The 27,880-nt window shown below is 43.0% G+C and overlaps 1 protein-coding gene across 4 annotated transcripts in view; it reads right to left on the reverse strand.

Moving 5' to 3' along the window:
• The window catches only part of adarb1b (adenosine deaminase RNA specific B1b), a 155,188-nt gene that overhangs the window by 28,185 nt on the left and 99,123 nt on the right, over nucleotides 1–27,880 (reverse strand). For all 4 annotated transcript variants that reach the window (XM_063005424.1, XM_063005426.1, XM_063005425.1 and 1 more), the window contains 2 exons: nucleotides 17,833–17,907; nucleotides 2,541–3,466 (listed from right to left, as the gene is read on the reverse strand). In XM_063005424.1, the coding sequence (XP_062861494.1) occupies nucleotides 2,541–3,466; nucleotides 17,833–17,860 (954 nt within the window). In that variant the 5' untranslated portion in view covers nucleotides 17,861–17,907. The remainder of the gene's footprint in view (nucleotides 1–2,540; nucleotides 3,467–17,832; nucleotides 17,908–27,880) is intronic.

Below are 27,880 nucleotides of genomic sequence, written 5' to 3' on the forward strand. Positions count from 1 at the left end.
ACAGTTCGTCTCATTGGAGGAGCTTTGAAAAGGTCAGCGGCAACCTGGGTTACCGGTTACCAGCTACCAGCGCCCACTTTATGCCCACTTAATTTTTTCCATTTTGATGGACCATCATTTATATCACGACCAGTTTAACAAGCTTAACGAGAGACACAGCACGTCCTCCTTGTGCCCGTCATCCTATTTTATCTAAAACAAATGTACACACCCCGACCCCAAACTCGGCCCTGATGACACGTTAAATCCGGGGCTTCAGGTTTCCGGCTCAATGCCTGTCAGACACACGAGCGACCCACGAGGCATCAACGCCAGGAGCGGAGCTCGATCCAGACAGCCGGCTCTTCAGCAGACGGGCAGCAGGCGGGCCGTGCCTAAACGCTCTTGTTTTGACACGGTTCAGAGGGAGATGTTAATTAAGATTGGGCCGGTTTCGTTTCCCCGGTCTTATCTGAAAGCAGGATTAACAAAAGGTTGAGGAAAAGTGTAAACGCTCGTTTTTTTATTCCATAAACACGCGGGACTTCGTTTCTTCCGTGCGTTTTATGTCGCCGCCGTTTATCATACATCTCAATTTCATTTCGGCTTCCTGACGGCGACGTGTTGGAGAATCAATCGCATCACAAAAGGCGGAGGCAGACGACTTATCTGTAACAAGTCTGCGCTGACTTCAGCGGCGTTTATCACATCTGACTGAGAGGCGACGGATTGATTCTGTTCTCTGAATCAGTCCGTTAATCTGAAGACGTCTGATATGCTTATAAACTTTATCTACCGGGCTGATCGATGAAGAACGGGATCACAGTTAAAAAAAGGTAGATTTAACCAACCAAAAAAATCTATATCATGGAAATTACAGGGAAACTTTTTTGTGATTAATGAATTATTTCTGATCAGGGTGGCACTGCATCAGGAGCCACTCAGAAACACCGAGCGATGGCGTGGGTGTTAATCCATCACGAGCCAACAATCCATCCACCTTCAACACATTTCGCGAGGACCTGAAGGAACCCACATGAACACACGTCCCCAAGGATCCTGGTGATGTGTAGCACCTACACCACCTTCTGCCCTCTGTTGGCTTACCCAACTTGGTTGAACTTCCAAATTTTGGTACTTTTTATTAATTAATACATCAACCTGATCATGGTCACACTGTGTGAGAGATGAATTCTCCAGCTTCTTGTAACGCAACCATACTGAATCTGTTAGGCTTATAATAAAATACTAGTACTGCTACTAAAAATAATGATGATAATAATAATAATAATAATGAAGATAATATTAGTGCTAGTAGTAATAATAATAGTATAAAGAATAGTATAAACAACAACAACAATAATACAAATACTACTACTACTACTACTTATAATAATAATAATGATAATAATAATAAAGACAATAATAGTAATACTAATAATAAAAATAATAATACTAATACTAATAATAATAATATAATACTTGTACTACTACTACTACTACTAATAATGATGATATAAAAGTAATGTCAATAATAGTGATAATATATTAATATTATTAATAATACTAATAACAATAGTATAAACTATAATAATAATATTAATAATAATAGTAATACTACACTACTTCTACTACTAATAATACTGATAATAATAATAATAACAATAAAAGTAATATTATAATAATATGAATATTAATAAAGATAATAACAATAGTAATAAAAATAAGAGTATAAATAATAATAATAATAACAGTAATAATAATAATTACAACAATAATAGTACTAATATAATATTATTAATACTAATCAAGACAGTAATCGTACCAGTAGTAATAACAATAGTAATAATAATAATAATGATGATGATAATAATTAATAATAATAATAATAATAAAAGTAATAATAATGATGATAATTAATAATAATAGCAATAATTAATACTAATACTACTACTACTAATAATAATAATAATGATGATGATGATGATAATAATAATAGTAATAATTAATAATAATACTACTAATACTAATACTACTACTAATAATAATGATGATTATAATTAATAATAATAGTAATAATTAATACTAATACTACTACTACTAATAATAATAATAATAGTTGGATTAAACTGTTGATTAACCAGAATACTCTCACAATGTATAACTTAATAACTTTCTACTTCTGAACAGTTTAAAGGGATCATTAACACTTAGTAAGTGAAAAAGTCACTTAATTTTTTTTTCTTTTAATGGTTAGATTTAACAACCAAAAATCTATATCTTGCCATTTACATGGAAAACAATTTTTCAACAAGTTTTGAGAGGACCTGGAAGGAACCCATGTGAAAGGGTTCAACAACATATCTGACCATAGACAAAGTTTGAATCCATGTTCCCAGTTGATCTGCCCTCGATTGAGCTACTCAACATAATTAAACTTCCAAATTTCGGTACTTTTTACTAATTCATTCATCTATGTGAACCTGATCATGGTCACACTGTGTGAGAGCTAAATTCTCCAGCTAATAGCACAACACGTACTGAATCTATCGGGCTCGTACCTGTGGCAGGTGTAGCTGAAGACCCTCTCGTGGGATTGGCTGGCGGGATGGCGTCTGGTCCAGCTGCATGTTAAACAGAGCGGACAGAGCGGCTTGAGCGGCGCGGGCCTTTGCCAGCTTCTTGTTCCTGCCGGATCCCTCGAAGTTCTGAGAATCCACCGTCACCGACATGACGAAGTTCTTGGCGTGGCTCTCGCCGCTCTCGGACACAAACTCGTACTTCAGGCCCGGTCGCAGTTCGTTCAGGATCATGACCGGGTTCTTACCGCTGGAGGACGTGCTGAAGGTGGAGGGGGCGGGCAGGGGCGCCTGCGTCAGGCTGTTTGCGCCCGCCGTTTGGAGAACGGGATATTCTCCAAGCGGGTTCAGGGAGCCGTTGGCGTTGGAGCCCAGGTAGAAGTCCTCGTGCTGCGCCGGAGTCTCGAACCCGTTGAAGAGCATGTCGGGGAAATCGGCCTGGTCCGAGGTGAAGTCTGTGTTGATGGTGAGGGTGCGCCCCATGGCCAGATGCGCCTCTGAGGCGTTCGGGAACTGCACGAAGGAGCGCAGGGCTTTCTCAGCGGCGTTTAGCTTGGCTTTCTTCTTGGTGGGGCCCGAACCCTCGAAAATCTGCCCGTTCACCTCAACGGTCATGACGAATACGGGTGCATGGACTGGACCGGTCTGGGACAGAAGCTTGTACTGGAGGCCCGGTTTTATTTCGTTTAGCTGCATCAGGGCGTTTTTGGGGAGCACCGGCCCCGGAGTTTTCTTACGCTTCTTGGGTCTGAACTTGGAGTGCGCGTGACCATTATTGCCCTCCTCCAGGGGGCGTTTGCGGCCGCCTCCTCTGCTGCCGTTGGGGAGCTGCTCGGGCCTGCCCGTCCCCTCTTTGGAGGAGACGTTGTCCAGGTTGCGGTTTTCCTTGACGTCGGTGCTGCAGGAACCTGCGATGCCCAGAAAGAGTAGCTTACAACGCCTTCGTTGCAGGATCTTGTAAATGTAAAATTTATAGATTCCTTTTAGGTCTCTTTGCAACTGAACAAGTGATGTGTGTTCCTTTTTTAATCTGGTAATGAGGAATTAAAATTTAATAATTAAAGAAACTAAAAATATACTTCAACTAATACTATTGGAATTTATGAATTTAAAATGAATTTAAAATTGAATTTAGAAGGCAGGCATTAAGCTTTTATACAGCTAATGGACTATTATTACCTTACACCTGTAACTGTTCTCTATCTGTGACTGAATACCTTTTTACATTATTAACTGAATATAACTTTAATAATACACACACAGCAACCTAGATAATTAAGTTTGTGGTTTACAAATTTCTGTAATGGCCTCCTAATTACTTATTAGTGATTAAGGTTGAGTAAGGCTGGTGATTTCTCTGTGCTCATATAAACAGGTTATTTGCACCCATCACAAAGTACATGGAACAGTAATCTCGCTGCCATAGTTGGAAAGAAAATAAAAATAATAATAATAATAATAATAATAATAATGATAATAACAATGACAATAATAGTACTAGTATTAAAAATAATAGTAATTACAATAATAATAAAATAGCAATAATAATAATAGCATTAATAATAATAATAATAATAATAATAAAATTAGTAATAATAATAATGACAATTATAGTAAAAATATAAATAAAAATAATAATAGTACTTGTAGAATTAATAATAGTAATTACAATAATAATAATAATTGTCACACTGCTAGCCTTGGTGTGCTCTTATGTGCCACGCCCCTCTTCTCCGTGAGCACACTCACTCCTGCCATGCCTCACTCCTGATTGGTCCCCCTGAGCAATCAGCCCCAGCTGTTCCTAATCAGGGACCAGTTTAAAAAGGAGAGCTGAGGAACAGGCTGGCAGGGGTTATTTTGGTTTATGGTGGTTATTTTCCAGTGTTCCTAGCCTGTGTTCTTAGCCTGTGTTCTTAGCCTGTGTTCTTAGCCTGTGTTCCTAGCCTGTGTTCCTAGCCTGTGTTCCTAGCCTGTGTTCCTAGCCTGTGTTCCTAGCCTGTGTTCCTAGCCTGTGTTTAGCCAATGTCCCTAGCTTATGTTTAGTTTGTGTTCCTAGCCTGTGTTTAGCCAGTGTTCCTAGCCTGTGTTTAGCCAGTGTTCCTAGCCTGCGTTTAGCCAGTGCTCCTAGCCTGTGTTTAGCCAGTGTTCCTAGCCTGTGTTTAGCCAGTGTTCCTAGCCTGTGTTTAGCCAATGTCCCTAGCTTATGTTTAGTTTGTGTTCCTAGCCTGTGTTTAGCCAGTGTTCCTAGCCTGCGTTTAGCCAGTGTTCCTAGCCTGCGTTTAGCCAGTGTTCCTAGCCTGTGTTTAGCCAATGTCCCTAGCTTATGTTTAGTTTGTGTTCCTAGCCTGTGTTTAGCCAGTGTTCCTAGCCTGTGTTTAGCCAATGTCCCTAGCTTATGTTTAGTTTGTGTTCCTAGCCTGTGTTTAGCCAGTGTTCCTAGCCTGCGTTTAGCCAGTGTTCCTAGCTTATGTTTAGTTTGTGTTCCTAGCCTGTGTTTAGCCAGTGTTCCTAGCCTGTGTTTAGCCAGTGTTCCTAGCTTATGTTTAGTTTGTGTTCCTAGCCTGTGTTTAGCCAGTGTTCCTAGCCTGTGTTTAGCCAGTGTTCCTAGCCTGTGTTTAGCCAATGTTCCTAGCTTATGTTTAGCCTATGTTCCTAACCTATGTTTAGTCTGTATCCCTAGTTTATATTCCCAGTCCGTGTTCCCAGTCTGTGTTCCCAGTCCGTGTACCTAGTTCATGTTCCATACTCTTGTCATTCCCTTGTTTAGTTCATTAATAAATATCTTGCCCTACATCTCTGCGTGTGTCCGCCCCCTTTGTCTTGTCTTTGTTTAGTCCTTAGCCCCACCGTGACATAATAACCCCTCTCTAGGACACAGCGAGATGTTTAGTCTTTGTAATTTTCCGGAGTTTGACTCCATGAGGTTTCCTCTAATCTTCTTACTTTACAAGCCAGCTCCCTATGATGGAAGCGACCTTTTGGTTGAGGGCTTTCTGCTTCAGAGCCAGCTCTACCTGCAAAACCTTCTCGACCCGCAGCCTTCTGAAACACAAAAGGTGATGTTCATGATGTCTAGGCTGAAGGGTGCTGCGCGAGAATGGGCGAGGCAGCTCTGGACTGAGAAGGGAGCAGTGCTGAACTCTGTGCAAGAGTTTGAGGGCCTCATGCGAGCTCAATTTTCTCGTCGTCACCCCAAGGGCTCCAGGGGTCTTTTTGTTTGTTCACCGGCCCCAGTGCCGTGTTCTCAAGTTCGGGTCAGTCCTAGGCTGAGTTCGTCTGTCCAAGTCTGTCCAATGTCTCCAGTGTTTTCGCAGCTGAGTCCAGTTTCTCCAGGGTCCAAACAGCTGACTTCTGACGCATATCCAGGGTCCAAGCAGCTGATTTCGGACGCCTCTCCAGTGTTTTCGCAGCTGAGTCCAGTTTCTCCAGGGTCCAAACAGCTGACTTCTGACGCATATCCAGGGTCCAAGCAGCTGATTTCGGACGCCTCTCCAGTGTTTTCGCAGCTGAGTCCAGTTTCTCCAGGGTCCACACAGCTGAATGACGTTTCTCCAGTGTTTTCCCAAGTGACTTCGGACGCCTCTCCAGGGTCCTCACAGCTGAGTGATGTTTCTCCAGTGTTTTCGCAGCTAACCCCGGACGCCTCTCCAGGGTCCTCACAGCTGAGTGACGTTTCTCTAGTGTTTTCGCAGCTGACTTCGGACGCCTCTCCAGGGTCCTCGCAGCTGAATGACGTTTCTCCAGTGTTTTCTCAAGTGACTTCGGACGCCTCTCCAGGGTCCTCACCGTTGTTTCAAGGAGTTTCTCAAGGATTTTTGCAGCTGACTTCGGACGCCTCTCCAGGGTCCTCACAGCTGAGTACTGTTTCTCCAGTGTTTTTGCAAGTGACTTCAGACGCCTCTCCAGGGTCCTCACAGCTGAGTGACGTTTCTCCAGTGTTTTCGCAAGTGACTTCAGACGCCTCTCCAGGGTCCTCACCGTTGTTTCAAGGAGTTTCTCAAGGATTTTTGCAGCTGACTTCGGACGCCTCTCCAGGGTCCTCACAGCTGAGTGATGTTTCTCTAGTGTTTTCGCAAGTGACTTCGGACGCCTCTCCAGGGTCCTCACAACTGAGTGATGTTTCTCTAGTGTTTTCGCAGCTGACTTTGGACACCACTCCAGAGTCCTCACAGCTGAATCAAGGAGATTCTCAAGGATTTGTGCAGCTGATTAATGACGTTTCTCCAGTGTTTTTGCAGCTGACTCCGGACGCCTCTTCTCAAGGGTCCACGCAGCTGACTCCGGACGCCTCTTCGCCAGGCTCCACGCAGCTGATTCCGGACGCCTCTTCTCAAGAGTCCACACAGCTGACTCCGGACGCCTCTTCTCAAGGGTCCTCTCAGCTGACTCCCGAAGCCTCTTCGCCAGGCTCACCGCAGCTGACTCCCGAAGCCTCTTCGCCAGGCTCACCGCAGCTGACTCCCGAAGCCTCTTCGCCAGGCTCACCGCAGCTGACTCCCGAAGCCTCTTCGCCAGGCTCACCGCAGCTGACTCCCGAAGCCTCTTCGCCAGGCTCACCGCAGCTGACTCCCGAAGCCTCTTCGCCAGGCTCACCGCAGCTGACTCCCGAAGCCTCTTCGCCAGGCTCACCGCAGCTGACTCCCGAAGCCTCTTCGCCAGGCTCACCGCAGCTGACTCCCGAAGCCTCTTCGCCAGGCTCACCGCAGCTGACTCCCGAAGCCTCTTCGCCAGGCTCACCGCAGCTGACTCCCGAAGCCTCTTCGCCAGGCTCACCGCAGCTGACTCCCGAAGCCTCTTCGCCAGGCTCACCGCAGTTGATTTCTGTTCCTGAGTTGGTGCCCCCTGATGGCACTCCTGTTCCTGAGTTGGTGTCCTCCGACGGCACTTCTGTTCCCGAGTTGGTGTCCTCCGACGGCACTTCTGTTCCCGAGTTGGTGTCCTCCGACGGCACTTCTGTTCCCGAGTTGGTGTCCTCCGACGGCACTTCTGTTCCCGAGTTGGTGTCCTCCGACGGCACTTCTGTTCCCGAGTTGGTGTCCTCCGACGGCACTTCTGTTCCCGAGTTGGTGTCCTCCGACGGCGCTTCTGTTCCCGAGTTGGTGTCCTCCGACGGCGCTTCTGTTCCCGAGTTGGTGTCCTCCGACGGCGCTTCTGTTCCCGAGTTGGTGTCCTCCGATGGCGCTCCTGTTCCTGAGTTGGTGCCCCCTGATGGCGCTCCTGTTCCTGAGTTGGCGCCCCTTGATGGTGCTTCTGTTCCCGAGTTGGCGCCCTCCGATGGCACTCCTGTCTCCAAAGGCGCTCCTGTCAAGTCAGCACCCCCAGAGGGTGCTCCTGGTTCTTTATCAGCACCCACCGACGGCGCATCTGAACTTTTGTCATGCCTGCCTGAGGACATTTTTAATGACTTCAAATTTACCCCGCAGGGCCCAGGACCTCCTTGTTTTTGTTTTTTTTAGGCACTCCAGGTGTAGTGCCTTTGGGAGGGGCATCTGTCACACTGCTAGCCTTGGTGTGCTCTTATGTGCCACGCCCCTCTTCTCCGTGAGCACACTCACTCCTGCCATGCCTCACTCCTGATTGGTCCCCCTGAGCAATCAGCCCCAGCTGTTCCTAATCAGGGACCAGTTTAAAAAGGAGAGCTGAGGAACAGGCTGGCAGGGGTTATTTTGGTTTATGGTGGTTATTTTCCAGTGTTCCTAGCCTGTGTTCCTAGCCTGTGTTCCTAGCCTGTGTTCCTAGCCTGTGTTCCTAGCCTGTGTTCCTAGCCTGTGTTCCTAGCCTGTGTTCCTAGCCTGTGTTCCTAGCCTGTGTTCCTAGCCTGTGTTCCTAGCCTGTGTTCCTAGCCTGTGTTTAGCCAATGTCCCTAGCTTATGTTTAGTTTGTGTTCCTAGCCTGTGTTTAGCCAGTGTTCCTAGCCTGCGTTTAGCCAGTGCTCCTAGCCTGTGTTTAGCCAGTGTTCCTAGCCTGTGTTTAGCCAGTGTTCCTAGCCTGTGTTTAGCCAATGTCCCTAGCTTATGTTTAGTTTGTGTTCCTAGCCTGTGTTTAGCCAGTGTTCCTAGCCTGCGTTTAGCCAGTGTTCCTAGCCTGTGTTTAGCCAGTGTTCCTAGCCTGTGTTTAGCCAGTGTTCCTAGCCTGTGTTTAGCCAGTGTTCCTAGCTTATGTTTAGTTTGTGTTCCTAGCCTGTGTTTAGCCAGTGTTCCTAGCCTGTGTTTAGCCAGTGTTCCTAGCCTGTGTTTAGCCAATGTTCCTAGCTTATGTTTAGCCTATGTTCCTAACCTATGTTTAGTCTGTATCCCTAGTTTATATTCCCAGTCCGTGTTCCCAGTCTGTGTTCCCAGTCCGTGTACCTAGTTCATGTTCCATACTCTTGTCATTCCCTTGTTTAGTTCATTAATAAATATCTTGCCCTACATCTCTGCGTGTGTCCGCCCCCTTTGTCTTGTCTTTGTTTAGTCCTTAGCCCCACCGTGACAATAATAATAAAAACATGAATAGTATTAATAATAATAATATAAAGATAATAAAAGCACTAGTAGTAATAATAATACTAATTACAAAAATTAATAAAACACTAGTACAACTACTACTAATCACAATAATAAAGTCAATGATAATAATAATAACAATAATAAAATTAATCATGATAATAGTAATAATATAAATAAAAATAATAATTGTACTTGAAGTAATAATAATATTAATTACAATAGCAATAAAAGTAGTATAAATAATAATAATAATAATAGTAATATTAATGATGACAGTAATATTAATAATGTAAATACAAATAATAACAGTACTTACAATAATAATAAAATAGTAATAAAATAGTAATAATAATAATAATAGTAGTATTAATGATGATAATAATAACAGTAATAATAATAATAATTATTATTATAACAGTAATGATGATAATAATAATAATAATAATAATTACAATAATTATAAAATAGTAATAATATTAGTATTAATAATAATAATACAATTAATAATAATAATAATAATAATAATAATACAGGTGGCTTGGATTAAAACTGTTTATTACCCAGAATACTCTCACAATGTATAATTTCTATTTTTGAACAGTTTAAAGGGACCATTAAGACTTTAAGACGTCTTTTTAAAAAACTATTTCTGCTTACTTAAACATATATCTTATATAAAAGCTTAAAAACAAACAGAGAATTTTCCTGTTAATATCTGGTTAAATAAACGCCTTTGTTTACTTATTAATTAAATGTTTGAAAGTTCTTGTGCTACAGAGATAATTTATGAATAATACACGATAGTACAGAAAATCTAAAGGTATCTAATTTAATTGTATTTAAATGAAATCCACCTACACGTTCTAAACGACACCTATCAGTTTAAAGCTCACTGCATATAGTCTGAACATGTCACATTAGAGAATTATAAAACAGGCCATAAAAATGATTATTTCTAGTAGTAAAATAGTTTATAGTGTAATCTCCACCTACGAGCGCAGCATTATGGTAATGTGGGCGCGTTAGCTGGAGTTGATTAGATCTCGCGGAGGCTCACGGCGGTGCTGAGTAAACCCAAAACTTTCTTTATTGTGAGAAACAAAATGAGGAACACACATCATTATGTCACGCTGGCAAAGCTGATGGAACTGTGGCTAAATTTTCATTTATAACATCCTGCAACAAAAGCTCGCTAGGTTACGTCTTTCGGTGCTCGTTGTTGGGGGGAGAAAACAGATTTCGTGAAGGAGGAGAGGAAACACTGAGGAGGGACCGGGCACTGCAGGGTGGGTAAAGGAAGATCCAACAGGACGTTCAAACACCAGATCATCTGTGTTTACTTATCACACACACACACTCGCATGCACACGCACACACACACACACACACACACACACACACAACTTACCTTTTTCAACAAGGTTGGTACAAAACACTTAAAAATATGTATGACAAACTACTGTATCCACTGTTCTAGAGAGTAAATACAGTATAAATTACCTTAAAATACATAAAAATATCAACACATTCATAAAACATGCAATATATATATATTAATATATACATGAAATACATTAAAAAACATTGATTCATATATTCATTGAACCACCAATTTGTCCTGGTCAGGGTCAAGGTGGGTCTGATTTCCAGACAGGCTGCCAGTCCATCAAAGGACACACACACACACACACACTGTGGGCAATTTATAGTAGCTCCAATTAACCTGACTGCATGTCTTTGGACTTGTGAGAGGAAACCCACACAGACACGGGGAGAACATGCAAACTCCACACAGACAGAACCCCAATCTCCTATTTGGGAAATCACACACATACACACACACACTCATACACACACACATTCACCTATAGGGCAATTCAGTGTCTCCAATTATCCTGACTGAATGCTTTTGGACTGTGGGAGGAAACCCGAGCTCCCGGAGGAAACCCACACAGACACGGGGAGAACATGCAAACTCCACACAGAAAGGACCTGGACCGCCCTGCCTGGGGATCGAACCCAGGACTTTCTTGCTGTGAGGCGACAGTGCTACACACTGAGCCACCGTGCCGCCCACAGTTAGATCAGCGTACACTATTTTTATTATATTTATATTAAAATAATAATTAAACAATGTAAAATAATTAAATACGCGTCTAATAAGCTGCTAATGTTAGCAATTACTGCCGTGTTAAGCACTAATGTGCACATTTACAAGCTTTAAATGAATCTCTAATGTGTGTTTCATCTTCTAAAGTCTTATGAAAGTCACCAAAAACTTTATAATCGCCACATTTTAGGTAAAGAAAAAGAGTTTCATTTTAAAGTGCACTTTGCACTCATCAAAACACCATTTCTCTGTTGTGAGCATGTAGTCTGTGGGTATCAATCTGAATGTGAATGCTGTGTTTTAATAAACTGCTGAACCGAATAATACGAGCACATTAATGTTTGTAGTCGGTAACAGAAGTGTAATTACAGACTTGAAATTGAGAGGTCATGAACCCGTGCGTAAGTCTAACGCACTGAAACTTTAGAATTAAACTTTATTATGTACATTTTAAACAATACAATTTCTAAACATCTTACTGAAATAATGAACACTTTCAAATACTAAACACAATGTTTTCTACCCCCCCAAAATAAAATGACTGTATACATACTGCTTTTATCTCTTAGATAGTCTTTCAATACTGTTTAAAAGCTTTGCTTAAGTCCCTCTAAACCTTGGATTTTTTTTCTTTATGAGTTTGATTTTATTGCTGATTATGAGAGTTTTTCACACGTCCCTCAGGTTGCCGTCCACCCTGTTATTTCTTACTACTGTCTCTTAAAATGAAGAGCTGTTTTACATACTGACATCATTTCCTGGAGCTCACATTTTTGGAGGGAAAACAGCTGTGGAAGATGAGCGGCTTATTAAACTTCTCATTTTAATGTTGTTGTTCCCACATTTTATCCTAAAAGTCTTATATGGTCAACCATAACATGTCCACCCTGTTATGGGATATATCAAGTCAAGTCAAGTCAAGTCAAGTCAGTTTGGAAAAGTGTAACACGCCCTTTTTATAATAAAACATGAAAAACAAATTAAAACAGAGTTTCATTTTCAAATGAACCAAAGTTTTAAGGTCCAAAAGGCACCGAATCCCAGGAATGACCCTGGTACAATTTACAAAAATGATAAATAAAATGATTTCTGAATTATTGAGCAGAAGTGACAGGATAAACATTTTACTGAATGTCCATCACATCCCGAACAAATAGACTACCCCAGGGCCATACAGGATCTGAACACTTCCAGACCACACACTGACAACTGGCTCTTATAAAAGACTACACTGGTAACTGGAGTCCTTTAAAAACACGGCACAATGTTCCACTCTACTCTGTCCATATTTATATTTATTATGACTGCACTATTGTTTCTAAAGTGTGCACTATCTTCAGTGCAATATCTCCTTAAGCTATTCAGGGCATGTGTAAACCCCACTGCTACCTCACTGCTGTTTTCAGCCAATGTCTATTGTCTTTTCTCCCCTTTTTCTCCTTTTTAGCGCGTCCAATTGCCCGATTGCGTCACACTTCCTCTCCACCGATGCCGATCTCCGCTCTGATTGAGGAGAACGAAGCTAACCCACGTCCCCTCCGACATGTGGGCTGCAGCCGTATGCATCTTATCACCTGCACCTTGACGAGTGCAGTACAGCTCAGCGAAATGTATGGAGAGACACACCCTGAGAGCACTCTCTCCCCGTCTCAGTGCAGGCACCATCAATCAGCCAGCAGAGGTTGTAATTGCACCAGTCATGGGAGAGAGTTCCAGCGTGTATAAGACATACGTGTGTGTGTGTGTGTTGTGTATATGTATATACTGGCTGCTTAGCCGCTTATCCCAATCATGGTTGCAGAGGGTGCTGGAGCCTATCCTAGCTCTCAATGGCACAAGGCACACAGAAACACCCTGGACAGGGCACCACACACACACAGGGCAATGTTAGTAGCTCCAATGTAGCTCCCGGAGGAAACCCACACGAACACGGGGAGAACATGAAAACTCTGCACAGAAAGGACCCCGACCGCTCCACCTGGGAATCAAACCCAGGACCTTCTTGCTGTGAGATGACAGTGCTAACCCCTCAACAACCCCCAACCAACCCCTTAACCACAAAGAACAGTCACACAGTTCTAAACAGTGTGACACCCAAGGAGGACGGGGGTCCCTGCTGAGTCTGGTTCCTCTCAAGGTTTCTTCCTGTAATTTTAAGGGGGTTTTTCCTGCCACATTCGCCCTCGGCTTGCTCAACAGGGTTTTTTTTTTTGGTCTGTTGGTCCTGAAAGTTGCTTTGAGACAATGTTCACTGTAAAAAGCGCTATATAAATAAAGCCAGTGAGTGTAATGTTTTTATTTATAGTTTTTTTACATTGGTACAAAGTTGGGACAGTAAGAAAAATGCAAATAAGATAAAAATGCAGTGTTACTTACATTTACTTTGACTTTTATTTCATTGCAGACAGTTTGCAGATATTTCATGTTCTGTCTGGTCAACTTCATTTTATTTATTAATTAACATCCATTCCTGCATTTCAAGCCTGCAACACATTCCAGTACTGACGAATCAGCATTCCAGGTATTTTTTTGGAAAAAATGGACGCTGTGAGCTGTGGACTGTTATCAGCAACAAGTCCAAAAGTCAGGGTCTGTCATGGTATGGGGTGTGTCAGTACCAGGGTCTGTCATGGTATGGGTCTGTGTCAGTGCCAGGGTCTGTCATGGTATGGGGGTGTGTCAGTACCAGGGTGTGTCATGGTATGGGGTGTGTCAGTATCAGGGTCTGTCATGGTATGGGGGTGTGTCAGTACCAGGGTCTGTCATGGTATGGGGGTGTGTCAGTACCAGGGTGTGTCATGGTATGGGGTGTGTCAGTATCAGGGTCTGTCATGGTATGGGGGTGTGTCAGTACCAGGGTCTGTCATGGTATGGGGGTGTGTCAGTACCAGGGTCTGTCATGGTATGGGGGTGTGTCAGTACCAGGGTGTGTCATGGTATGGGGTGTGTCAGTACCAGGGTCTGTCATGGTATGGGGGTGTGTCAGTACCAGGGTCTGTCATGGTACAAGGTGTCAGTACCCTTGGTAAAGGTCATTTACACTCTGTGATGCAGCATTAATGCAGAAAAGTATGTTGAGATCTTAGAGCAACATGTGCTGCCTTCAAGACGTCGTCTTTCCCAGGGACGTCCAGCATTTTTCAACAAGACGATGCAAAACCACCTGCTGCACACATTACAAAGGCGTGGCTGTGGAAGAAGAGGGTACGGGTACTGGACCGACCTGCCTGCAGTCCTGACCTGTCCCCAATAGAGAATTCTGAAAGGAAAAATGCGACAACGACGACCCTGTACTGCTGCACATCTTAAGACGTGTTTGCAGGAAGAACGAGACAAAATAAAAGCTGATTGTTATTAATAAATGAAATGAAGTTGAGCAGATAAAACATGAAATATCTCAGGTTCATCCTGTCTGACATCAAATAAAAGTAAATGTAAGAAACTCTGTGTTTTTATTATTATTTGCATTGTCCATACTGTCCCAACTTTTTCTGATTTGGGGTTGTATATTGAGGGAGCATTTCAGGGGGAATACCATAATATTGAAAGGACATATTGTGATTACGGTCTTAGTACATAATCTGATCGGACTTATAGTACAGACATGTTACTCAGATATTGTTTCTTTAATTCTATTTCTCATTCATCATTCAGCTTGAATATAATCTGATAATGACTAAAGTCAGTGAATGATTAGATTATTAGCGTGCATGTAAACACGGTGCAGCGAGGGGCACTTTAAACACGACGGGCTGATTGCACATACACGCCGTGCATTTTTATATAAACATAATCAGATCTTCAGCACTTTAATTAAATTAAACACCCGTCCCTCGTTAATTGGGTGTAGAAACCTGTAAACAATATAACATGATCAGCATATCAAACACGGGCACATGAGTTCCAACAATCAAAGATCTGCAGAAATGAGTTCTGGATTCTATTCCGTCTCATTATATATAGCATATTATTTATTCACTTATAAACTTTCTACTGTATAATATATATTCAGGTACCGGATGAAAATAACGAGCCGGCTGGACAGGAAACGCTCAGGAACATCTGTACGCTTATCCAGCGCACATCTAAATAAGAACCCGGTGGATGTGCTTTGAGGTGCTAATGAACCACCCAGCGCTCGTTTGTAGGGGCGTTCGGGAGAAGACGCAGGTGACGGGACAATGGTGTGCTCGTTTTTTCGTGGGTTTGCTGCTATTTCTGACAGTCGTGTGGTAACACGCACCGTTCCATTCAGAGACAAGATGAATATGGCTGACAGATTTAAAGCCGGTGAAAGAGCCTCGTCTCTTCCTGAAGCTCTTTGATCACTTGTGTGAGGACGACTTGAGAGAGAACCTGACGAGCGAGCGTTATCACTGACGTACGCCGTGTCGGGGTTGTAGAGGGGTTTCATTTATCCAAAATTATGAATATGACTAAAAGTGTGTACTGTTTCCCTTCCTTAATAAAAGCTTTTACAGCAAACCATCTTTACACTGATCAGCCATAACATTAAAACCACCTCCTTGTTTCTACACTCACTGTCTATTTTATCAGCTCCACTTACCATATAGAAGAACTTTGTAGTTCTACAATTACTGACTGTAGTCCATCTGTTTCTCTGCATACTTTGTTAGGACCCCCATATTATTGGTGGATGATTCTCAGCACTGCAGTGACACTGACATGGTTAGTGTGTGTTCAGCGCTGCTGGAGTTTTCAAACACCTCACTGTCACTGCTGGACTGAGAATAGTCCACCAACCAAATATATCCAGTCAACAGCGCCCCGTGGGCAGCGTCCTGTGACCACTGATGAAGGTCTAGAAGATGACCGACTCAAACAGCAGCAATAGATGAGCGATCGTCTCTGACTTTACATCTACAAGGTGGACCAACTAGGTAGGAGTGTCTAATAGAGTGGACAGTGAGTGGACACGGTATTTAAAAACTCCAGCACAACACACACTAACACACCACCACCAAGTCAGTGTCACTGCAGTGCTGAGAATCATCCACCACCTAAACAATACCTGCTCTGTGGTGGTCCTGTGGGGGTCCTGACCATTGAAGAACAGCATGAAAGCAGGCTAAAAAGGTATGTAGAGAAACAGATGGACTACAGTCAGTAATTGTAAAACTACAAAGTGCTTCTATATGGTAAGTGGAGCTGATAAAACGGACCGTGAGTGTAAAAAAAGTGCCAAAGGACCAAAGAACGGCAACTATAAAAGATTCTGATTCAATTGTTGATCACAGGTGAAGAAGCTCCTACCACCAGTTGACCAGTTGACATCTCATCGCTTCTCTAGAAACAGACGAACCTCTGTAGATCATCTGTCCACAAACTAATAAAAGCACACATCCAGTAGCTTTGGGGCTTCCTTTAAATCTTCAATCTTTAATTTCTTTAATCTAAAGCTTTCATCCAGAGCTGAAGAGGTGGGTGAAGGTCGACAGGAGCCTCACAGCCAAATTCAGCCCCCAAGTGTGTGTGTGTGTGTTTATAATCAAAACACTCCTGATCCAAACCCTTCACTTGTACCAGTTATTGTGACCCTTACTAACAAATCCATGAATCCTTTTAATTAAGTTCAATTGCTTAATCAACTGCTACTGAGATCCAAACGTATCTACAGTGGAACCAAAATAAAAATAAGGTGACCAGTTACAGGAGCATCCGTGTACATATTTTCGCTCGAGTGCAGGTATGATAAAAAATCTGAGGTTTGCTGATGAAATCAAGGGAAAATCACTTGTTGGACCTGGAAATGCTGGTCAGTAGGCATGAGCAGATAAAGTACATGGAGATATACACATACGAGGGATCTTCAAAAAGTTTCCGCACTATTTTAAACTATTTATTTACAATTAAAAACAAATTCTATCACTTTTTCTATATTGTGACCTTCCTGTGCATATTTCCTGCATCACACCAACTTTTTTTTTTTTTTTCCCTTTTTCTCCCCCTTTAGCGCATCCAATTGTTCAATTTGCATCGTGCTTCCTCTCTGTCTATGCCGAACCCTGCCCTGACCGTGGAGATCGAAGCTAACCCATATCCCCTCCGAAACATGAGCAGCAGCCGGATGCATTTTTGCCACCCACACATTGATGAGTTTGGCGCCACCTAGCGTTGCATGCGGAGAGACACACCCCAAGGGCACTCTTCCTCATCTCTTGTGCAGGCGCCTCTAATCAGCCGGCAGAGGTCGTAATCGCATTCTGACAGAGAGAGACCCACATCCGGTTCTTTGTCCCGCCCCCCAACTGAGCAACCGGCCAATCGTTGCTCATACAGCCACCCAGCCTCGAACCGGTGAAGCGGAGCTGGATTCGAAACGATGTACTCAGAATCCAGCTCTGGTTGCAGCGTGTCTTTTTTACCGCTGCGCCACCTGAGCGGCCATCACACCAACTTTTTAATGCCGTCATTAAAAGCGCAGGGCCACAGATGCGCCGCTGCTTTCACATCATCATCACATGAAAACCTTACAGCTTCTTAGAGCGTCCAAACAGGTGGAAACTAGATGGCGCTAAATCCAAGACCGATTACTCCTCCTCCCACCCTCACCGTTTCGTTTCCAACCACAATATAAGTGCGGAAACTTTTTGAACATCCCTCGTATATCCTACTGGTGTATTTGAGGTTATTGGGGTGCACGGACACTCACTCATGTTCTCCTCCTCATCCAAGTCCATAGTGAAGAGTTTCTGCTGAGGCCGAAGCTGCCGCACCCCCGCTCCGCCTGAGAAACAAAGAGTAAACGAGAAAACATCAATATAAAACACTGATCAGAATTAACAGTTCAGATTCTCAGCAAAACGGACGTGGTAAAGAGAAGACGTGATGAATATAAGAAGTTAAACAGGAGCGAGAACATGGGGCACAGCAGACAGGTCATAATAACTAGAACAGTCCATTGTGACTTTAATATTGTATAGTGTGAAAGGCATTGCGAGCAGGTTGCGAGTGATTTGTCAAACTACAGCCAATGAGAACACCAGATACGGGCATAATAATCATAGGGAAAGACCCACCATCACCAAGTTGCCACTGTTGGAGCCCTGAGCTAGGCCCTTAACCCTCAATTGCTTGAATTGTATTCAGTCATAGTCGTAAGTTGCTGTGAGTTGGGGTCTAATGTCAAAGGCATCTATAAATCGGTTCATTATTTCTAAATTTGTTTGTTTTTAGCTACTACTGAACCCCCCCGAACACAGAACTGAAGTAAAAATGAGAAGTTTTATTCTCATAAATGATACATCTCATAATAAATACATCTGCGATAAATCAAAGATCAATAAATACGATAAACACAAAGTTTAGACACGTATAAAAAGATGACACCCACCAAGCACTTTATTAGGAACGCCTGTCTTAAATGGACAGTCACTTTAGGAGCTACACCTACTATATAGGTGCACTTTGTGGTTATACAAGTACTGACAGTTTATGATCTGTTGCTCTGTACATGAAAAGACCCGAATGACCAGATTTCATTTGGGTGGATGTTTTCATTACTTGACATGACATGTGAGTGTGTTGTACTGGTGTGAGTGTGTGATGTACTGGTGTGAGTGTGTGATGTGCAGCAGTGTCAGTGCTGGTAGGAAAGTAGTGCGTCGACCAAAAACGGGAAGCCAGCAGCATTCTGGGATCAGACACTGTCAACTGATTAAGAGCTATAAACATACCAGTCTCTAACTGGTTTAACTGATGCCAAGCAAAAAATGAATAAATTAATTAATAAACACAATGCCATGGCAGTACGGCGTACTTTACTGGCTAATATCTACAATCTAATCACAAATCAGATGCTGGAGGGAAATCGCCTACATCCCTGTGTAGTCCATCACTGTCTGTGCTGTCAACATGACATGAAATCTGCATTTGTTCTTTGTGAGTTTGATGCCGTGACAGTGAGTTTCTCCTCCATCTCAAGTAGAAACGATTATCCAGGAACCAAAAATGGAGGGTAGCGCTTCACGGTGATGTAAATGAAGTACGTAACATAAAGATCTGCTCAATACTTCTATCCTATAGGTATTCACCACATCGCTTCGCTCTTAATTTGCATTAACTGTTTTGTGTCACCAACTCCACCCAATCTGAGCCTCTAATGTTCAGAAATCGTCTGAAATCTGCAGCTCAACCTGAAAATGAATCACAGTCGGTCGCTTTGTTGCGTCACAAAGAACCGAGTTTGACCGCTGCGCTACCCGAACACCAACGTTTTATTCAAGTATTGATGAATAAAAAATAATGTTAAATTTGTCTTACTTTTTTTTAAATGATCAGATGTGTGAGATCTATCTCTAAGTGTACACCTACGTAAGATATTTAAAAATAAGCATTATAATGTAGCTTTTTGTCTCTGGGGTACATTTTTGTACCACTGGGTTTATATTATTACATACAAAAGTACATAATCGTGCTTATAGCTCATTAAAAAAAAGTTCATAATAATCCATCGTAACTGTTTATTTTGTGGATCTCTTGAGGACACCACCTCAACACCCCACAAGTTCCATAATACAGTACTTTTTATGTGTGCCTACTAAAAAAATGCTCATTAAATAACACAGCAAGGCTAAATGTATTTTGTTTGGTCTTCAGAACGTCTGTATTAAATACAATAATAAAAATAAAGTAAAAAAATAAAAGACACCCAGGGATGAAGTTAAAAGTTTGGAACTATGTAAACCGTATAAGAACTAAGCCAAAGCTTTGCCCGCTGCCACCTTCTGAAGGGCACGTGAAGGACAAACCAACTAATCACCAGCACCGCTGTCATTGACCGCCTGAGGCAGCTTACATTTAGTACGCATACATTTAGAGGTGTGGGTCCGAGACATTAATCAACACCTCAAACGACGGGAGCATGGCCCGCCCGCACGCGTCCTCATGCCACTTTATCCGTCCAACAATAAAGGAAAGTAATTAGATGCAAAGCCTCAATGCTAACAAATAACCGGGCGCTATTGGACCAGTTGCTCAAAGCGATTGGTCAACTGCAGCAGGATGGTGTTTGATAGATCAGGGTGCTTCGATGTGATAGGACCGGACAAACATACATTTTGGCAAGCGAGTGACCACACAGGAAATGCCAATGCTCCAAACGACGGCTGGACAGAGGTAGCTTAGTGGTTAAAAAACTGGCCCAAAGCCCCACCATTGCCAGGCTGCTGTTGGACCCCTGAGCAACACCCTTAACTCTATATTGCTATATTGATTCAGTCTAACCAAGCACCGTGAATATAAAGATAAAAAGAAGATGCTAAGTATCAACGATGGAAGGTGTTTCAGCACCGGACAGGCAGACATACACGAAGCAATCACACACACGATAGAGCAGCCGGTGCTGATCACAGCCGTCCACCATCACACGCCATTCTTCACGCCCGACACTCTCTTAAGCTAAACTAAATGGCATAATTAATCTGGGCTAATGGTGGGTGACAACAAATATGCTGGCACAATTATTACCCTATTAAAGATTAATAATCCACGGGAGAATGAAAGGCGCCCAGCGGGATGAATCAGGACCGCCGCCGTGGAGTCTAAAGGCGGTCGAGTCCATGTCCAAGTTCTTCAAAAACACATGACATCAGTTCTCTACATCGTCGCCTTCTGATGCATTTTACCAGCCTCGTACCAACTTTTTAATGCCGTCAAAGAAAAACGTTTCTGGTTGAGTTCGTAGCCACTGATGCGCCACTGCTTTCACATCATCACATGAAAATCTTCTTCCCCTTAAAGCTTCTTTGAGCGTCCAAATCAGATGGAGCTCTCTCAGTCTCTCAGACATGATCGATTACTCCTACTCCTCCCACCCTCACCGCTTATAACCACAATATAAAAGTGAGGAAACTTTTTGAAGATACCTCGTATATATTTGTGTATTTATTTATTAGGATTTGAAGGTGATGTTTCCACTCTGGATCCATTCATGACAGCACAGGTAGTTACAGGTTGCCCGTCAGTTCAAAATCCATGTCAAACACTGAGAGGAAACCCATGTAGACACGGGGAGAACATGCAAACTCCACACAGAAAGGACCCAAAGCGCTCCACCTGGGAGCCGAACCCAGGACCTTCTCGCTGTAAGGTGACACCAAGTCGTTCTCTATAACTAACAGATACGTATTTCCTTTGTTCAGAAGAAGAACATTTAATCTACATAAAAACTAGGTGCTCTAACCCGGGGTCTCCAACCGCCGGGCCGCGGACCGGTACCAATCTGTGGGTCATTTATTGCCAGGCCGCACAAAAAGAGTAAATAAGTAGAGACGCTACAAGAGCAATTAAATTTCTACCACTGTTCGGGTGTTATTGTCTCCAATAACCACTAGGTGGGAGCAGCGTCTCGTTGCAGCGGAAAAAGGCTCAGGATTCACACTGATTTTCCATTCTACAGTTAATCTATTTTAAATCCTCCCACCCCCGCCGGTCCGTGAAATTGTATCTTATATGAAAGGTTGGGGACCGCTGCTCTAACCTATGCTGTTACGGGTGATTGTGCTAATTACCGGTTACCAATAACCGAATGCACTTTAACATATCCTGCTCTGCTTTTGTGTCCTTCTCTGTTGTAATCTGTATTTCTCTCCGCCTGGTTAACGCTGTGTGTTGTAACCAGGATGTAAGACCCCGAGGCAGAGGCTTGTTTTGGGCCTGTCAGGTTCGATTCGTCCGTCCCTGCTCTCCCACTTCAGCCCATGAATCCGTAAGCAGCTCCGAGATCAGCTTCAATCTCCGATTCCGGCGGCTCCAATCCCGGCGCTCCGGGAGGCGGCTGCATGGGTTTTTTTTTTAACTCGCTGAAAAAATAGGTAGCAGCGCCACACCATGAAGGTCACGGTGAGGAGCGTGTTTGGTGGATGGGGAGGAGAGGAAGCCGGGTCCCACTGCTCATCACAGAACAGAAAATGAGCTCAGTGATCACGAGAGCATGATTTAGGTTTGGACGGCGTGGATTACATTGGCATGTGTGACCTGGCATGGTCAGTTCAGCACTGTTGGCCGATTCGGGTGATTAAACGCTGGGTTTCAGGATGTTAGAACAGCTGTGTTTGGACACGACGACGAACACAAAGTTCAGCAGAACAATAGATAAATAACATCTTTAATTTTTTTTGGCATTTTTCCTAGTTTTCCTCCCTATCTTGTCGTATCCAATGACCTGATTGCATTTCACTTCCTCTGTACTGCTGCAGTCAAAATTGTGTCTGTATAAAAAAAGGGACAACATTAATAGGACATCGTGTCATATTGATTCCTGTGTTTGGAAAGGACTGACCAACAAACTCACACGAACTTTGGTCAGATGTCCAAATACTTTTGGCCATGCACTTAATCACCTCACTTTACATGTTACACACATCATTTGAGGAGAATTTAAAGTCAGACCAGTCATGCCACTCTCAAAACGTCCAGTTTATTCTACAAATATTGATGTTTTAATGATCTGCATTTAAAAACCTGAAATAGACTTTGGGCGTTTCCTATCGTTCGCCAGTAGAAAACAGTGAATGAATGGAAGTTGGACTGGAGTAGACTGGTTCGATTAGTGGATTTATTTATTTTTCAGGTTGCTGGTTGCTAGCCGTGGCTCTAAATCACCAGCTATTAATAAAAAAAGGTATTCAATAATAAAAAAAAAAATTTACACCCTTTGAGGAGGCGCATTAAAAATCAGCTCCTGGGCGCCCAGGTGTCGCAGCGGGATATTCTGAACTCCTCGGTTCGGCTGGGCGCCATCTAGCGGGCATAATTGGCAGTGCCTGCAGGGAGGGATGACCGGAATATGTGGACAGGGTCTTCAAACGCTGTGTAAGGACCCTGATTGGCAGATATGGGTGGAAAAGGGTTCTGCTGAGGGCTGCATGTGGGTCGGAGGAGGCGTAAAAAATCAGGGATCCCCCAGCAGCAGAAGACAAACTGACTACGATAAATTGGAAGAAAATGAGAGAAAAACACATAAAATATGTATAAAACAATCAGCTCCTTGCTTGTTTTAAGTCTCAGTCTAACACCTCTGAAATTATATATCATATATTTTTTATATCAGCGCTTTTTAGTCAGTAAAAAGTTTAAGTTTTTAAGAGACTTGTTTACAATACTAGAGTCAAAACGAGCCGTTCCACCTGCCTGACACTGATCGACAAACCTAAACGTCTGACAGCTGAAGGACTCGGAGGTTTTTCCCTAACAGGATTATGAAAAGTGTTCAGATCTGATTACCTGAAGTCGTCTAATAATTCTGCACCCAAACCCAGATTAAACACTCCTCACAGTTCAACTTTTAAACCAGATGCCACGTCTTAGCACGGCTTAGCGCGGCTGCTTCTCGAGCATCTTTTGAAGCTCCAGTCAAAAATCCGAATCCTCTAAAACCCGCTCATTACAGGACGAACCTCCCGCCCCCTCTTCCCGTCGCTGCACCTCTTCCGATTCCCTCCCGAAAAAGCGCAGAGCTTTAACGGAGTCTCGCGGCTCAGAACTTCCAGCGCACCCGCTGAGAAGCAGTCGGATTTAAGCGGGAGTAATCTGATATGACGGGCGTACGCGCCAAGCCGCTCGGAACCGTCCTAACAAGCTTCAAAAACAACTCAACAGCTCTCCAAATAAACCGAACGCATCTGCGGGAAAAAGAAAGAAATAAATACATCGAGGATTTTCAGCAGCGTGGATTTCTCCCCTCAGATCATGACAGACGAAGGCGAGCGGTGTCCTCAGGTCAGAACGCAGCAGGACTTTTAATAAATAATCACACGTAACACGGGTCGGGCCGAGGCTGCTCCCAGCACCCGTCAGGCCCAGAGATCATGATGATCTAACAGGGTTCTAATGAAAGGCAGCCGAGCCCAGCCAGAGTTACTGAGAGGTCAGTGATCTCCAAAACTGACCGGAATGCATCGCAGAGCACAGTTAATGACAAACTCAGGTGTTTGAACCACACCCGTTACCTAGAAAACCAGATTCATCCGTTCAAGTTTTTAACGTCCTAAACTAACCTGACTGCACGTCTTTGGACTGTGGGAGGAAACCGGAAGCTGAGGAAGGTGAGGAAGCGAGGAAGCGAGGAAGATGAGGAAGGTGAGGAAGCAAGGAAGATGAAGAAGCGTGGAATGTGAGGGACTCTCATTGTGCTGAGTGGGTTTAATATCTGGCGGCCGGTCGTTAATCACGGCCCGCGGGACTGAATCACAGCCCGGCCGGTGGAAGGTCACAGTGCGCTGAATCTAAATCTTTCATCTGATGGGTTCAGGAGAGGCTTTACAGGGGACGAAGGTTCAGAAAATCAGAGACTAAATAACTACAATAACTCAAATAATATAATACATTTAATATTTAATAAACGTTAGATATAATTAGACGTCTGAGAAAACTGAGTCAGAATAAGGGACCTTCGTACCTGATAAATAACCCGATACCTTCAGCACATGTTGATCATTTCTTACATTATTTTATTATTGAACATGACGGTATTTTACTTATTTAAAGCATTGGTTACCATGACAACCATTTGTGTTTCTGCTCAAAAGCAGCAAACGACAACATTCATTCATCATATCTATCTGTCTATCTGTATATCTGTCTGTCTATAGTCTGTCTGTTTTTCTGCTAGTGTATTTGTCTGTCTGTCTGTAGTCTGTCTGTCTAGTCTGTCTGTGTATCTAAAGTCTGTCTATCTTTGTTTGTACATATCTCATTTGTTCATAATTTCCATCTATACCGTATACATCTGTCTACTATGTTTTATATATACATTCCTCTATTATGTTCATAGCACCTTAATCTGTATCACTTTAATCTGCATAGCACATTAATCTTAATCTGCACTTCAATCTGTATATTGTCTTTAGTTATATATCTTGTTTATAGTACATTCAATAATATATTCACCTGTATATCTTATCCATACCACTGCCCATATCCTGTAAATAATGTATATCATAGATACTGTACATCCTGCACTTGTGTAATGACAATAAAGTTGAATCTAATCTAATCTAATCTAATCTAATGTTTATCTGTCTGTCTGTTAATAGTCTGTCTGCCTGTAGACTGCCTGTCTGTCTGTAGACTGTGTTCCTGTCTATCTATTTGTCTGTCGTCTGTATGTAGTCTGTCTGTGTATCTAAAGTCTGTCTATCTATATGTTTGTTTGTCTGTCTGTCTGTCTACTTATAGTCTGTCTGTCTATCTATATGTTTGTCTGTCTGTAGTCTGTCTGTCTATCCATAATCTGTCTGTGTATCTTAAGTCTGTCTGTTTGTAGTCTGTCTATCTGTAGTCTGTTTGTCTATCTAGTCTGTCTATCTACTGTCTGTCTCTCTACTTATAGTCTGTCCGTCTATCTATGTGTTTGTCTATCTATCTGTATATCTATCTGTCTATCTATAGTCTGTCTGTCTATCTATAGTCTGTCCATCTATCTAGTCTATCTGTCTGTCTATCTATCTATTTATAATCTGTCTGTCTGCTAGTCTATTTGTCTGTCATCTGTCTGTAGTCTGTCTGTCTAGTCTGTCTATCTATAGTCTGTCTGTGTATCTGTAGTCTGTCTGTCTGTTAACAGTCTGTCTGTAGTCTGTCTGTCTATCTATAGTCTGTGTATCAAAGGTCTGTTTGTCTATCTATATGTTTATCTGTCTGTAGTCTGTCTGTCTATGTATGGTCTATCTGTCTGTCTATGTGTTTATAGTTTGTCTGGCTATTTATCTGTCTGTCTGTCTATAGTCTGTCTAGGCTGTGTGTCTGTCTATCTATCTGTCTGTCTGTCTATCTATCACTAGTAGCAGTACATGTTTCAGAACTTAAATCTATAATGGTAAAGCGACACATGACGGCTTGCCGTTCCTCCCATCTTTTTCCTCCTCCCTCGGTTTCGGTACAGTCCCTCGGTACAGTCCCTCACATTATTATATTTCTCTGTCCCCCTTTTGCACCATTTAGGCTGAAGGATGCGCCCATTTATCGCACCCACCGCTTTCGTGCTGAGCAAAGAATTTATGCTTCATTGACCTCCGCTTTCTGACAACAAAATGCACGAGGAGCCTCTGTTCCTTCCACCTTTACAGCTCAGTCGTATCGGAGGGGGGGATCGTTTTAGAGTCGTGCTCATCCCATATACACTAGAGAATCCCAAACTTCATGAGTTTCATCTTTAATTACATTTAGATTAAACACAGACTGCAGAAATGCTCGTCTGGGTGAATCTGATGCAAGAAGATGCAAGACTTGAAGGTAACTCCATGTGGTCTTCAGGGAGGTGATGCTGAAACACGGATCCCAGCACGACGGCGTGTACAGATCTGCAGAGGAAAGTCTCACACGGTACGGACGCTACGGCCGGGCCTCGAGACCGTGCACCGCCACACCCGCCTGCGCTGTGTGTGGTGATAAATCTCCGCCGTGTAATGGCACCACATATCATCATGAAGTGCAGAGCTGTGATGTGTAATTGAATAGTTTTCATCTCCGGCTTCTGCCACCTATAAATTCTGAGCAAGTATTTTATAGAGTTCATAACGTATCGTCTTGCCGTCCTTTTACATCGCAACAAAACGCTTCGTCCTATTAAAGGCCTGTGATTTAATACGGAGGCAGTTTACGGGCGCGTGCTAGAGGGTTCCATTTGTTCGGCTGCCCTGGTGCAAGATGGCAAGTAAATGTTAGATCATGAAGTTCCTCAATTTTAGTATTTACAGCCGAAACTGGCATCGTGTAGGAAATTGTGCCATAGTCTCTAGAGAACTACTTTCAAAGGGAAAAAGGTACAATGGCAACCATTGTTAACCATTAACTGATTAATCAGCAAACAAACCTATTGTTTATATGATTTCATTGTCATTAGAACTGAGAGCTGCAGATCTCACAAACATTATACACTAATTAGCCATAACATTATGACCACCTCCTTGTTTCTACACTTACTGTCTATTTTATCAGCTCCACTTACCATATAGAAGCACTTTGTAGTTCTACAATTACTGACTGTAGTCCATCTGTTTCTCTGCATGCTTTGTTACCCCCTTTCATGCTGTTCTTCAATGGTCAGGACCCCCACAGGACCACCACAGAGCAGGTATTACTTGGCTGGTGGATCATTCTTAGCACTGCAGTGACACTGACATGGTGGTGGTGTGTGTGTGTTGTGCTGGTATAAGTTTTTAAATACAGTGTCCACTCACTGTCCACTCTATTAGACACTCCTACTTGTAGTAAGTCGGTCCACCTTGTAGATGTAAAGTCAGAGACGATCGCTCATCTATTGCTGCTGTTTGAGTCGGTCATCTTCTAGACCTTCATCAGTGGTCACAGGACGCTGCCCACAGGGCGCTGTTGGCTGGATATTTTTGGTTGGTGGACTATTCTCAGTCCAGCAGTGACAGTGAGGTGTTTAAAAACTCCAGCAGCGCTGCTGTGTCTGATCCATTCATACCAGCAAAACACACACTAACACACCACCACCATGTCAGTGTCACTGCAGTGCTGAGAATGATCCACCACCTAAATAATACCTGCTCTGTGGTGGTCCTGACCATTAAAGAACAGCATGAAAGGGGGTAACAAAGCATGCAGAGAAACAGATGGACTACAGTCAGTAATTGTAGAACTACAAAGTGCTTCTATATGGTAAGTGGAGCTGATTTTGATGTGTTCCAAAAAAGTTCCAAAATTAATTAAATAAAAGCCTTTCATGGCGTGCA

This window comes from Trichomycterus rosablanca, chromosome 12 (assembly GCF_030014385.1).
Source record: "Trichomycterus rosablanca isolate fTriRos1 chromosome 12, fTriRos1.hap1, whole genome shotgun sequence".
Classification (NCBI taxonomy): Eukaryota; Metazoa; Chordata; class Actinopteri; order Siluriformes; family Trichomycteridae; genus Trichomycterus; species Trichomycterus rosablanca.